The sequence below is a fragment of the Cygnus atratus genome, chromosome 5, assembly GCF_013377495.2.
Source record: "Cygnus atratus isolate AKBS03 ecotype Queensland, Australia chromosome 5, CAtr_DNAZoo_HiC_assembly, whole genome shotgun sequence".
Lineage (NCBI taxonomy): Eukaryota > Metazoa > Chordata > Aves > Anseriformes > Anatidae > Cygnus > Cygnus atratus.
Genome location: NC_066366.1, coordinates 59,253,505 through 59,267,839, shown reverse-complemented (window position 1 = coordinate 59,267,839; position 14,335 = coordinate 59,253,505). Strand labels below are relative to the sequence as shown.

Below are 14,335 nucleotides of genomic sequence, written 5' to 3'. Positions count from 1 at the left end.
GCTGCGGCAAGCAACGTATGACTCAAGACACCTCGGCTCTGCTTTGCTTGGCACATCCCAGCGCAGTACGTATGTGCTTCCTGCTGCCTTTCTGCCTCGCCTGTTCCCTCAGTCCTGGGCGGTCAGTTTGGCCTCTGTGTGAGCTCGACCAAACCCCTGTGTTTTTCCTCCCCAGTCCTGTCCTAAATGCTGATGAGGTGTGGAACAGGGCAGCCAGATGGTGATGGTGTAACGTTGCCTACGTTTCTCGTACGTCACTGCACGAGGCAGACGTCTCTGCTTTGCGCTTGCATCCCACAGACCTGGGCCAGGTTCTTTCTTTGAAACGGGCAGAAAAAGATAATCTGTTTCACGTGCAGTGCTGGACTAGCCAGAATGAACCTGGGTTTGAATGAACCAGATGCCGGGAGGATTTTTCTAGACGGAGATTAAAAGGAGAAGGAACAACACAATGGTGGACCCACTGAAATCAAAGAGGGAGCTAGATGAGCTCAGTGCTTTATTCTCGGAGCTGAGGAGCCAGCTAACAAAGGCAGATATTAAAAATGTCTTCAAATATGCCAATAAATTATTCTCCTTGGCATCTCTTCAGAGTTGGCAGTCTCCATAAATCCCCTTTCGCAGTTTGATCAAGCTTTGGCTGTCAGAGTCAGGCAGATATTTGAATCTCTCTGTGAAACTCCACGTTGGATCTGTGTAAACATTTTTTCTTTGTTTTGTTTTTAAAAATGCTTTCATCTTGCATTTCCTGGTTGGCTCTGGAACCTGTGCAGCGAAAGCAGGACTCTGGAGCTGGTTGTTCCCCAAGCAGAAGGAATTCTGCAGTTCTAAATGATCTCTCACCTAAACCATTTCTGCCATAAACATGCAGCGTGGTTAAGTGACGAGGCTGAGCTCCACCACAGGTTGTCTGCATACCTCTTTTGCTCGAGCTCGCGTATCCATTTCTGCAGTGTGCTGTCTCTTGGTTTCTTAATTCTTGAAAAGCAAAGAGTTCTCCCCAGTGATTTCAATCTCTTCTGTTGATTGATCACACCTCTCTCTGATGTGTTCCTCTTCCCCACAGTAATAGTCTCATGCCTCTGAATAATTCACTGTGAAAGAAAGCTAATACCATCCCCATGTAGCTTGCCAGAGCCAAATTCATCTTGAAGGTCTTTTACCTTTCCCTTTCCAATAGGCTGAAATTAGCTTCTTGTTTAAGCCCAGAGCATGCAGGCTCAGATTTGCTTCGCAACAAAAGCTCCTAACCCTGCTTATTGTAGTGTCAATTATGATTCATCCTTCTCTTTCCTGCCAGAGAATTGAAAAAAAAAAAAAAAAAAAAAAAAGTGAAGCAGCATTCATTGTGTCAACCTTTTTTTTTTTTTTTTCCTTTTCTTTTTCTGCTTGCTCTTAGGTGCTTGGGAAGAAGCAATTCCTGCGGCCGAGCCCAAGACCTGTGGCCTGGGCTCACTTCTCTGCTCTGCCCCAGATAAACACTGTGATTATAGACCCTCGGGGTATTCTGGTGGAGTTCATTAAAACCTAATCTTGGGGGAAGGCCCGAGAATTCCCTTGAGAACCTGGCTCTGACCTGGCCATGAGAATAATCCTTCCTCCCTTGCAGCCGGGACCATCTCTGGCTGCCCAGCCCCAGAGGAGCGAGCCAGTGCGTCTAACTGGGAGGTCTCAGCGCCTCGGTAGGAGCCATAAATCTCCGACTGGCCGAGCTATTCAGGGCTGGAGGTCTTTCTCGTCCACTCGTCCTTCCAGCTTTGACCTTTCTGACCTGCTGCGTCTTTTCAGGAACTTTAAAATTAAAAGAATCGAAATGTAACCAAGACCATGGAAAAGCTCCTTTGAAGTATTTTCCTGTGATTTTTTTTTTCCTAATTGGCCTTCACAGGTTTGTCTGGGGGCACTTTAGTCCCCTTTGTACTTGACCCTATGTAAATAGGCCACCCAGGGCTGTGTGATAAATGCCTGGTTCCTCTTGACAAGACTATCAGAAAAGGATTAATTGTTTTCCCGGGCAACCCTAGGGAGGTTTTACCACTGGTTAAAAAGCGAGTGGGATCATGCCCCCACTCCGTTAATAAGTGTGCTGCTCATTCCCTCTGTGCGTTTGTGTTACCCTGATTGATGTATTGATTTAGTAATCGACCTGCGTATCCCCATGCTGTATCTATAATCCGAGCGGGGTGATTTAAAACCAGCAGCCTGCTTTTGACTCTCTGAGCAGCCCCTGCAGCAGGTGACCCACGTGGGAGCTGGGTTTTACTGCTCAGTTCTGAAAACACAGATTTCTGGGGGGACATCTTGACCGAAACCTATGTTAAATAATCCACGGATCTAATGACTAAAGTTAATTTCTGTTTGTTATATATTAGAGGAGTACCAAAGGCAGAAGTGTCTAAAATCACCGGCTGCCCTCAGGGGCCAGTATAAAGCTCCTGTGCTTGGCGTTTGTGTACTTGTGGCCTTTTTATTCTGCGATAGTGGGGATGAGTTAAATTGGGTGGGAGAAGGCAAGGAAACAGGTAGATTTTTTGGTTTGGAAGTCTGTAGCTATTCAAACACCATTTAATTTCCGTATTTTAGGCCAAGTTCTCTCCTGGTGACAGTCAGTGAAGTTGCACCTCCAGGCAGTTTGGGGGCGGATGTGCCTGTCCCACACGTGAGGGGCTCTGTCCACGTGGTTTATTTTGCTAGTCTCTCGCTCGGCACTGTTTGCAGTGCAGTTAATCCTCCTTCTTCCCTTGAGCTTTGACTCGGCCGCATCGAGCAGCCCTTTCTGCACCGGGAGGGAGCAAGAGCAAATTTCTCTGCTTAATATCCACTGCGCTGACATTTTGTCCTTCTCGCCTGCGGCTGGCACATTTAGCACGTGACTGCTGTCATGCTTAGTGTCACAGGATGGCTGAGGTTGGGAGGGACCTCTGGAGGTCTTCTGGCTTTTAGGAGCAGGGCTGACGACTGGTTTTAACGTCCCTTCCCATTCCTATGTTATTTGGAAGGGGAAATAACTGAGAATTCATGCTCTGTCTCCCTCCGCCCGTATTGCTTTCAGGGCAGTCCTGTACTCTGAGTCCTGGCACTGCGCTCACCGGGCCTTTTCTGCACTGAAGGATTTCTGTAGCTAGGAGCCTGATGTGGAGGAAGAGGTGCCACACGCACACGTGGGTCCTATCCTGGCTCTGCACCACGATGAATTGCACTGGTACAAGCCATGGCTTTTAGCAGTCAGTCCCGCTGCCTGCAGGGTGGAAAGCCAAAATGCCGTGTGGTCTCCAGCGGCTGCAGTCGGGGCAAATGCAAAACAGAGGCAGCATCCGGGAGACCACAGTGACCCCAAGCCCTGATCTCAGCAGTTCTCTCAGCAGTTCTCTCTGCAGGTCGTAGGACTCAGGCTCCCCATGCCTGCCTCACACCCACAGCCAGATCGCTGCAGTTTAAGTTGCCAGGCCCTGAGCTGCCCTAAGAACAAGCAGGTCCCTGCGAGAGCTCTCATCTCACCCTGCTCACTTCATGGGACAGCCCTCAGTGAGCTCAGGCTGTGCTGCTGGAGCAGGCACAGGTCCCAGAGCTGCTCCGTGGCCAGGTGCCGGTGCCCTCGGTCCCCGTAACCTGCTCGTGTGTCCGAGCCCTGGGCTGCTCTTGCATGACAAGCTAGCCACGCGAGCATCGCCCTGGTACAGTGGTGATGGAGAGCGGTGGGAGCCTTGCCCAGGAGACCAAAATGAAAAACTGACTCAAAAAAGCAGCTTTTTATTAAAAAAAAAAATTTAAAAAATGCTATGCTAAAGCCTCCTGGCTTCCAATCATTACAAATAATACAGACGTTAACAACCAGAGCCATACATCCATCTTCTCTTTGTTAAGGCTGGATGAGGGCTAACGAAAGCCCGGCCTGTGGGTTTGTTTGCCTTACGTAATGGGCGACCGAACTGTTTTCAGCAACTGCAGCATTCAGCTGAGAGAATCATGGAGGGAAGCCTTAATTAGAGTAATTGCTCTATTTATATAACGATTCCCTTTTGTCTGAGATCAAATGGATCTTTGAGAAATCTTATTTCCTTTCGAGTTAATTTCTGCCCTGTTCATTTAGCTTATGAATCTTAATGAAGGTGAGCACGTCGGGTATCTCCTGATCTCCCCACTCCTCCTCGTTACTAGAGGGGAGGCTGTGGGGCGTTAATCTCCCGCGTGCTGCTTTTCACCTTGGTAGCAACACCAGAAACACCACCAGGCAGGAAAAGTTAATGCCATGAGCTGGGAAGTCTTGCTTTGTTTTAGCAGTTAGGGGCTGATGATTGCACAGCCCCGAACAGGGACCCTTAGAGGCAAGTGGAATTTGTGATGGAGAGGAGGTGGGACCGAGGGTTTGCTGTCAGATCTGTGGCACGCTGGCTAGGGCTCAGCAAAGTGATGAGTTTCTCTGCTCCTCTCCTCCCTGTCTGCAGGACGGGGATGTTCTCCGTCTCTGCTGTGGGCTTGCATTTGAAAGATGAGCTGCTCGGGGGCACGTGCTTTCTCTTAGGAGGTAAATACAGCCTGTCCGGTGCAGCTGGGTCCTGGGGGAGCTGGCACATCTGCGACTTTCTTTAGTACAAGAACATTTTCCTCCTCTTTCAGATGGCTGATGATGTGCAGGGTGGGGTTGTATTCCTCTCCTGAAGTGCACTTCTTCTGGGAAGGGGTCTGGATTTGTTTGTGTCTTCCTAAAACGTGCTGTAACTTCATGTAGTCTATTTGATGTAATATTACTGATGACATGAATTATCCCGATGCAAATCGCACGCAAGTGAGTCACATAAAAACCTATCGGGATTCCAGTATTGAGAAAAGCAACCTGTAAATTCACGGAAATCAGTGCCTGCAGACATTACCTGTCTGCAAACATCCCTTCACCGCCCTCCAAGCCATTCGACTTGTCACCTGCCCTGCCTCGTGACACAGAAGTGGCAGCGCTGCACACGAGCAACCCTGGGGAAGCCCAGCACAGCCTTGCCCCACGGCTGAGAGCCCTGGAGCATTCCCCAGCGGGGTCCAGGGCACGCAGCAGCCCGGGGGCAGGATTGGTGCGGGGGTCCCCACACCCCCGTGGCAGTGACATCCATCCTGCCCTCCCTCACCTGCTGGCGGGCTGAGCTCCCAGGGCTGACGCAGATTTTCCCCCGTGCTTGGCGCTGCTTTTTCTGCATTTTTTCCTTGTAACTTCACGGGCCGTCCGTGGACTGATCTCCACCTCTTTAATTTCTTGTCGTGGCTTGCTGCGTTTTCTTTCAGTAAATGTTTTCAAACGATTTCATGAAGTCATGGGTTTTTGGCTCGTTCCAGCTGCTGCTTTTGGCCGTGGTGTTGCTGAGAGGGTTAGCTGAGGTCAGCAAGAGCCTCGCTCCAGTCTGCTCAGCAGCCTGGCAAAGCCCAAAGGGGCTCTTGGATGCCCCAAGGGGCTTTTTTGCACGAGGAATGGGATAATTCCCCATGGCTGGATGTGTTCACATGCAGGGCTGGATGGCCTGGTTCAGGCTGAAGACCGATAGGCTTGCTATTGGTTTCACCGGGAGGCATTTTGGATTTGGGCGATTATGTGTTTCCTTTTGCTCAGGAACGTCTCTGGTTTGCTTTGTTGGTATTACAGTTGGATTTTTTTCTCTGTTTCTTCACGGGGCTCTGCGTGCCGGAGGCTAAGATTCATTCTGGATTTCAGATTACCATGCAAAATTAGAGATAATAAACATTACGAGGTGACATTTTGCCATGAAAAACTTTTTGCAGACCTCTTTCGCCACCTGCAAAAAACACTGGAGAGTTGTACTTGGAAGGACACTTGGGACTATCCAACCTGAGCCTAATTGTGAAGCAAGAGTCGAACTCTGGCCTTTCTGGGGCCAACACTTTGTAAGGCTTTTTCAGCTCCAGAGCTTGGCTATTTCTGAATGCAGCGGAAGGGATCAGGTGAAAGATGAGCTGCATTTCCGAAAACCTTCCCCCTGCACAGCCAGCCCATGGGCACGGGGCAGTGTCTGTGCTCTGGGCGCACAGCTGCACCTATCCTGCTGCTGGTTGCTTCGGAGGTGCTGCTTTCATGGGCAGAGCCACGGGTATGGGCTCCAGCTGAACGTGTGCCTGGCAGCTGGGGAAGGTGCTGTGTGTTCAGGTACCCATCCCATCAGTCGGCTCGCTGTTTTCGGAGGCGAGGATTAAGTCAGAGGGGGTTTGTGGCAGCCCAGCACCACTCTTAGCAGCCAGCCGGGAGGACGTGTTCCAGCAGCGGGCGAATGTGAAGCATTCACCCTCCTCCTGCCTCCTTTGTGCACCTAACCCGGAGCAGAGGGTGCCTGGGTTGCCCTTTGCCGGGTGTCAGCTGAGGTTTCTCGCCACGCAGGTCGGGCGCACAAACCAGAGCTAGCTGCTGGACTCCGAGCTGTCATTTTGTTTTGACTGTTGGGTTTTGTTTTCTCAGAGCCCAAAACAGCCCAGCTGAAGGCACAGCCCTTGGCTAATCCTCATTGTCCTAACAAAAAGAGTGTTTTAAGCAGCAAGGAATGCATTTACCTTGGCTCTCCGGTTGTTGCAGCGGGTGCCTTTGCTTGGTGCAATTTTGGCATCGTGTTGGGTAAAGCAAGCAGACAGGAACGTAAACACACTTTTATATCCCAGGGCACTGAACTGGTCTGGGAGTGGGCAGTCCAGTTTGGTTTTTGGTCTTATATGGCTGAGCATGAATGGGAACCCAAGCAAAGCACGTTACCAGCCCTCTCCAGAGATTAATTTCTTTTATGTTTTCCCCACACACATTTAGCAGAAGCTTCCTGGTGAAATGGAGGAGGCGGTAGGTCAAGAGCCAGGAGACATGGGACTTATTCCCAGCTCTCCTTCTCTCCTTTTTGTCTTCTCTTTTTGGACTGTTTTGGTCTTTACCACTCCCAGCACCAGCGAGCTCTGATGTTGTATGAGCTTTCTAGATGTTCCAGCAATGCAAATCACAGCTAGTGAGGCGCAGATATCCATCTGTGGGGACAAAGAAGCTGCGCAGGGAATTTCTAGACAGAAAAAGGGGTTTAACAGGAGATTTCTGGCCTGTTTTGCAAACCAAAGAAGTTTAGGTAAAGACTTGCAAGGGCTTGCCTGGACCGGGTCTCTGAGAAATTTTGGCTTGACCCATTTCTGGTTTGGAAACCAAAATGTTGTCTGGTGCTCAGAATCACACAGAAATTTTGGGCCAGAGTTTCTTGGGAAAAAAAAATTGTGTTTGGTTTCTGCTGGCAGGAAGGGACAAAAGCAGGTTGAAAGGGCCAGGGGGAAACACAAGTTGTACTTGTACTTGGCCTGCCTGACCTTGGAAAAATACTGCATAACTGAGGAGTTCAGGGAGAGCATGGGAAGGCCCCAGCCGAGGAGAGCCCTGCTGGCTTTGCCCCTGTCCTGGGTGCACGCAGCAGCCCTTTCCGCTGATGGTTTTGGGTGGGATGGTGGAAAACAGCTGTCCTGTAGGGAGTCCTGGGGCAGTACGTGTCCTCAGAGGGGTCAGGAGGGAGGTCAGGTTGGAGCTGGGGTTTTGTGCTCATGTCAGCAGAGTGTGGGCTCCTGCGGCGTCCCTGAGCTGCAGATACCCTGCAGATATCCCATCCGTTCGGGTTCTGAAGCCCCCTCTGGACAGGAGCATCGGGGAGACGTCTAAAACAAATCCATGGGTCTTCTTTCTTCTCCCTGTCACCTCTCTAGGTAGGGAATGCCTACACCTTTTATCCACATGTCCTAGGAGAATTTGTACCTGCTGAGAAGCTCCTGTGCTCAGAACGATGTTCGTCTCTTCCTGCACCTCCCCTTCTTTTCGCTTCCCCATGGCAGAGATGCAGCAGACTTGGTCATTCCCGAAACAGTGACCGATTGTCTGGTTTGGCTGGTTCGGCTGTTTGCTAAACATAATGCTCTTTCATCTTCAAGGAAATCGTCTGGACACCTCCACCAGAGTGAAGCTTGCTTTATGCTGCCGTTTCAATAGGCAAATACAAGTGGCTATTTTCCCGGTTTAAACATAGCCTGATTTCTCTAATGAATTAGAAATACTCGAGGGGAAGGAAAAGATTGCATTTTACTGAAGTTTTAAGAACTATAACCCTAAATTAACAAGCACACGAGCTCGTTTCCTGCCTTGGGAAAGGATTCCCCTCCTCCCCCACTATTTCTTTCCCCTTACAAAATACCTGTAGCGCTCACACTTCATCACTCTTGTCAGGATCTAAAGGGCACCCGCCACGGCCCTCTGCGCTGTGTGCATGGTCAATGGCTTTTCTCATGGCTCCCTGGCAAATCGGGGCACTTTGGCTGGAGTTTGAGATCTCTTTTCACTAGTAGCAGAGTAAAAAACGTTGCAAAAGGAAACCCTCTTTTGGAGTTTCGCCATGGAGAGGAGGGGATGGTCACCTGTAAGCATTTGTCTATCTGCTCAGAGTTTTGGGAGCTGTGAAAGCCAGCGCCTTGCTCATTTTCCTCGGTTTCCTAAGATGACAGGAAGGAAAGCGTAGGCTCCTGGCTGCACTTCAGCAAGCTGAGGTTTAGGAAAAAGACACAGCTCGGGACTGACTCCAGTCCAAAGCCTGGCTGGCTGGCGAGCAGCATTTGAGAGCGAGCTTGTATCCCTGAGAAATTAATATGTAAATAAATAACCTCCCAAAACACTGTGCAACATCTATAATGTTGCAAACGATGCACTTTGACTTTCTTTTCTTGTTGTGGTAACCAAGGATTTGACTGAAATAGAAGGGATCAGGGAGAAATACGCCCAAACTGCTTCCTGTAGAGAGTGAGTCAAGGTCTTTGCACACAGTTCCAGTACAATGAAATCGAGAAGTCTGGCCAGCGACTGGGTTCAACAGGAAAGCTGAGGACAAGCTTTTGTGCGACTGCTAATGGGTCCTTCTCCTGTGGCCCTGCCGGACGGGAGGAAACAAACAGCCCTTTTTGTTTTGCAGTTCATGACGAAGAACCCCAGCATGCGGCTGGGCAGCCCGGCGCTGGGCGGCGAGAGCGCGATTCTGCGGCACCCCTACTTCAAAGAGCTGGACTGGGACCTGCTGAACCAGCGCCAGATGGAGCCACCGTTCAGGCCCCGAATTGTACGTGAGAGGGAGGGGTGGGGGAAAGGGTCTTATTATCTTTTTCTCTTCTGGGTGTTTTGAGCACGTTTATTGCTGCGAGACCCAGAAGGAGGAAGGGTACCCTTGACATGAAAGCCCTGGTCTGGGACCCAGGAGGTGAGGTCTATGGTCTTGGCTTGGCCGCTGGTCGGCCACAAGATGTACAGGTCGCTTTTCCCTTCCATGCTGGATTTTCAAAGCCAGCTCAATGCCAAAAGATGCAGGTTTATAAGAGCAGGCGCAGCAGATCAGGCCCTTTGCCTTGCCCAAATATAAGACAGGGTAAGTAATCCTCGTTCTGCCCACTCCACCTGCCTCTTCGGGTCTGGGCTGCCTCGCTTTTGTCTCTCTATACACATCGCCTCTGTTTTTGTCTCTCTGTGCACAGCACCCAGCAGAGTGCTCCCTGCTCAGGCCACTATCAGGTGAGTGGTTCACATGGCAAACAGGCTGCAGAGGACACAGGGCTGCCCCTTTTCCCAGTGCCACACAGCCCAAGGGATGTTCCACGATAAGAGATGTTGCTCCCTGTGGAGAGACTTTCCAGGGTCGTCTCTGTGGCCTCCCTGCCTTTGAAATTCTCGGTTGGGGTGGCCGTGTCCCATGATGTGGTCACACTGCTAACTCTTAGTGGCAGTGCTCAGTCCTGCTCCATGGAGATCCCTGGGTGTGGGACCAGGCATCCAGGGGAACTGCAGCAGCACGAGGTCAGGCTCTGGAGTTGCTTCTTGACCTGAATGAAAGGCTAAGGAAGCCTCCTCAGTCCATCCGTGAGCTGGGCAGAATCTGGAAACGTTAGACTTCAGCGTCAATAAAAGATCTTGTTCTGGATGCAGGAAAAACACATGCCTTGTCAAAATGTGCCACGAACTCCGTTTGTTTGTGTGCACTGTAAACAGTTCCACTTTGTATGGTGCAGCGAGGAATCCAGCACCTGGAGGCAAGCCATTTGTCTTCCTGTGACCTAGTAATTCATTATTGTGCAAGTTTAATGACTCACACATAGAGGAGTGTACCCCCCTCCCCCCCAGCAAACCCAGCTGAGACGCTCTGCAGATAAGGAAGGGCTGTGTGGAGTCAGCTAATTGGAAACACTGCTGATAACCACTTTGAGTGGCTGGGTCTGTGCTGACACTTGAGGAAGGGAGTTGATTTATGTGCCCTGCCCTGCCATGTCGGGGTAAGCAACCTTTCAGAGGTAGTATCAGTTAAATCAGAGAGGGGTTTGCCTGTCAAAAGCCTGCAGAGGCTCTAAAAGACTTTATACTGTACGAGGCTCTGTGGGGCAACTCAGCTGCTCCCAGTCCAACCCCAGAAAAAACTCTCAGTAAGGTTTGCCTGGGTTATGGAGGCAATGTTTCATTGCACTCAAGACCAGAGTAAAGATGCAGAGAGAGTGTCAGGCAGATGATACATACTTCTGATATCTCTTCCCTTTGTCTTTTCCATTTGACAGAAATCCAAAGATGACGTGAGCAACTTCGATCCAGATTTTATAAAAGAGGAGCCCATTCTGACCCCCATTGAAGAAGGAATTCTTCCGATGATAAACCAAGATGAATTTAGAAACTTTTCATTCACAAGCTCGGAATTGCAGCAATAGCTACGGCTCTGAGGAAGGGCTGCTCAGAGGACTGGCGGGAAATGCAATGAAAACCAGGTTTACCAGAAATTTCAGTTACCAGAAGTAACAGTGCACTGACTTTACATGATACAGCAGCACCACTGTCAACATTACCTTAATGTGAAATTGAAACCTTCCTGTGTTTGTAGGTTTATTCAGCTCTTTGATCAAATATTGACAGGGGTGGAACAAACGTGATACTGTAAATAGCTGATGCAGACGGAGAATTGAATACTGAGCTAGTTGGCTCAGCCTGAATGTCATCGCTTGCAGCCTGCAGTGGATTTGAGGAGTCAGCGTGAGCACAAATCAAGCGTCTTGCAGCTCTGAGCCAAATGGACTTGTAATAATTCTGATTGTTTGCAAGGCTGTTTCGTGGAGTCCCAGCACTGTCCAGCGTTTCAGAGCCATGAAGCAGAATCCCATGGCCTGGCCGAACCAGATGTTCCTACTGACTTTACCTGTTTCTGAAGTATTTATTTCTTTCTGAAGGACAAATGGCTCTCTTTGCCGCTGTTTGGGTTTCTATGTGAAATATTTCATTGTGCTGACTAGCAGAAGGAAAAAAACAAGTGCCCTGTGCCCCACACAGATTCTTCCAAATCAAAGGGAAGTCATGTGCTCGTAGTGTTTTACTGTTTGTGCGATATGAAACGTTCTAGTGTTTGCATTCTGTGAAATGCCTTTTTACATCATGCATCTTCAATGCTCCTTTCTTTGCATCCCAGCTGTTTTCAACTATAATGTAACTAGTAAAACCTTACTGTTTATTTACGCCCGTTCTATTTAATTATGCTATACAGAGCCCCTTTTGTGGGTTTAGTGCCTCATTAAAATTTTGATCCAAAGTGGTAGTGCTTAATTTATTTGTAGCATTATCGTGATGGGAGCTGCAGAGCTGGCGATCTCCTTGAAAGCAAAGTTGTTGACCAATAGGTAACACAAAAGGACAACTTTCTCCCATGAGAAGGATAAGGCTTATCTAAGAAACGGGGTGACTCGGTTTGGTTTAGATTTAAGGGCTTATTACTCACAGGGCACTTCTTATCAGTTGCAGCCTCAAGCCTCTGCCAGGCAGACTGAGGCAATTTTTAAGTGCAGTTTGTAGAAATCAGACAAAAATCAGACTAGGAGATAGTTCTGTGATTTCTGTGCTCTTCTGGAAGTTGAGTGATTTTTCTGTAGCTCCATGGCACAGCTTTGTGTTCCATGCTAGGCTTGAAGCTGTTATGTCAGGATTATAACCTCTTTCTTGAGCTGGTATGAATTGCTGGAGAAGGATTTAAAACCTCTTGCAAAAGAGTTTTTACTTTTACTTTACTGTTACCTTTTACTTCCCTAAACCATTTGCTGAAGTGTTTGAGAGGTGGGGCACAGGTTCAGTTACCCTTGGACACTTCTTGCCTTTGTGCTTGTGTATTGTACCAAATCTCCCTCTTTATTTCCTGCATTTCTTCTTTCATCTAAGCATGGCTTCATCCTCTGGTCTGTTCCATTCCATGGACATCTTCTGGCCACATCGCATCCAGCCAGCCTCTCATGCCTTTGCTGATCCCTGGATACCCAGCCTCTTCAAAGTGGGGCAAGAGAGGAGGAAGGACAGGATGTATGCGTGAGAAGGAACAGTGGATATCCGGAAAAACGATCCAAGAATCAGCTGCACAGGCTAGCTTGAGTCGCTTTCTCATATAGGAAGAAACAGCACAGGGATGAGTGCATTTATGTGAAGGGGCCACTGTGCCATCATATTCACGTGGACATTAAGCATAGCGTTCACCTGTTTGGTGCAGACATGGCCCTAAGGCAACTCCTCCTGCAGTATCTCAGCGTTACTGACTGCAGCAGTGCTTCCTCAGCAGGGCTAAGTGCGGTGAACCTGCCCACCAGGAGTGGGAGCACCAAAACTTGTGTAAGCAACTTGCTGTGAATTTTGTGACGATGGCTTTTTGAGTCTCTTACTATCAAGGATTATGAATGACCTCTCCTTCCCTGGAGAAGTCAGTGTCACTGCAGGAGACTCATAACTAATAGGCCTTTTTGGCAACATGTTGGTACCGTCCCAGGCGTTCATTGGTTGTGTTATTCCTTGGGGCTCTGGAGACGTTCTGAAATGAAGCCTTCCCCTCCTGGAGAAGCTAGTGCCGTAGTGTTGCCTTCAGCATCAAAATAGATTCTGTCTCCATGGCCCCAGGGACCAAGTAGCTCTGCTTATACCACTGAGAGCATGAAGCATGTGGAAGACTCACCTCTGGAGACTTGTAGTGGTGTAGCAGGTCTGTTACCCACCAATCCACGTCCTGAATGCTCGGGGAATGGAAACTAAAACACTTTTGTAGGTGCACCATTATGATTTTTCTGAACTGTAAATCAGAAAGCTTGTAGATAACTGGGATATATAAAATGGTGTCTGAGGCCCTCACACAGAGCTGGAAGAGCTCCTGCTCTGGCCAGCCAGTGCCTGCTTTGTCCCAGAGGTTTTTGACTTGATGGGGCAAGAATCAAACATCAAAGGGAGATTCTTCCCCAGCTTCACTTCTCTTGATTTCAAGTGCTGTCAGGGTCACACCACCCTCGTTGAACAATGCGTGCAGATCCGTGTTGGGACTAGACGCCTAATATTCTGCTATAATGTCCTGGATTTTCACAATTTCACCTAGATGTTGCTTCATAATTCAGGGCAGCTCTTCCCCCCCATTGCCTGCCTGGAACTTACATGTCAACGTAATGACTTCAGCCACTCGAGTCAGCAGATCTTGAGTCAGCCACATCTGGCTGAGATCCCTGAACTCTGCCATACTTTTACGAGGAGCTGCCATCTCGATTGTGTTCCCTCCAGACTCTGTCGGCAACATGGATTAAGATCAGCTCATTAAAAAGTATCTGTGCAATGGCGTTGCTTTTGAAAAACCTGAATTAGTTTTTACACTGCCACTGAATATGTAAAGAAATGTTGATTTTCAAAACAAAGCAGGAACACACACAAAAAAAGAACTTCTCCATGAGCTAGCCTGACAGCTCTTCTGGCTTCATTGTTTGCCTAAGTGGATGCAAGATGGTTTTAGTCTATTAATTTGGTTTTGGCTTTAGGAGTATATTAAGCTGGCAGCCACAGGTTTGTAAGGTTTAAAGCATAAAATGCTTGTATTTGCTCAAGTGCGAAAACTGGCAATAGAGCAAATTGTAATTAGTTCCCATTGCACTGCTTTTAGTGCTTGCATGAAAAGGGAAGGTCCCTTTGATGTCTCTAAATTTGTGTTCTGTGCAATCCTTTCATTTTCAAAGAGGTTCATGAAATTTAGCTATAAAATTCAATGGCCTACGTCTCATTCAAGGCCTTTGAAAGTTGAGGGTAAGAAGCAGATGGTCTAGAATGAATAGATTAAAATCATCTTGCATCTACTCAGGCTGACTGTGCTGCCAAAGACATCATTTTTAATACCACTGCTTGATAGGCAATGGAAAAAAAAAATCTCACTAGACTCCAAGTGCCTCAGGGATTTTAATGTATTTGATGCAATTCTAACCGCTGGGTAAAGATGCTTTGAATGCATTCCCAAGGACTGGCACAGGTTCCTTGCTCCTT

General features: G+C 48.6%; 1 protein-coding gene across 3 annotated transcripts in view; it reads left to right on the top strand.

Annotated features, from left to right (window-relative positions):
* Positions 1 to 11,600, top strand: part of PRKCH (protein kinase C eta) — a 116,238-nt gene extending 104,638 nt beyond the window's left edge. The window contains exons 13-14 of one of the 3 annotated variants that reach the window (XR_004779362.2): positions 8,964 to 9,410; positions 9,517 to 9,548. Coding sequence is in view for 2 of the 3 variants with exons in the window: in XM_035551104.2 (XP_035406997.1) it covers positions 8,964 to 9,107; positions 10,585 to 10,731 (291 nt within the window). In the remaining variant the exon portion in view is untranslated. Of the gene's footprint in view, positions 1 to 1,399; positions 1,922 to 8,963; positions 9,411 to 9,516; positions 9,549 to 10,584 lie in introns of those variants that run through there. The other 2 variants (XM_035551104.2, XM_035551105.2) reach the window with 2 other exon arrangements.
* Positions 11,601 to 14,335: the final 2,735 nt, after the last annotated feature.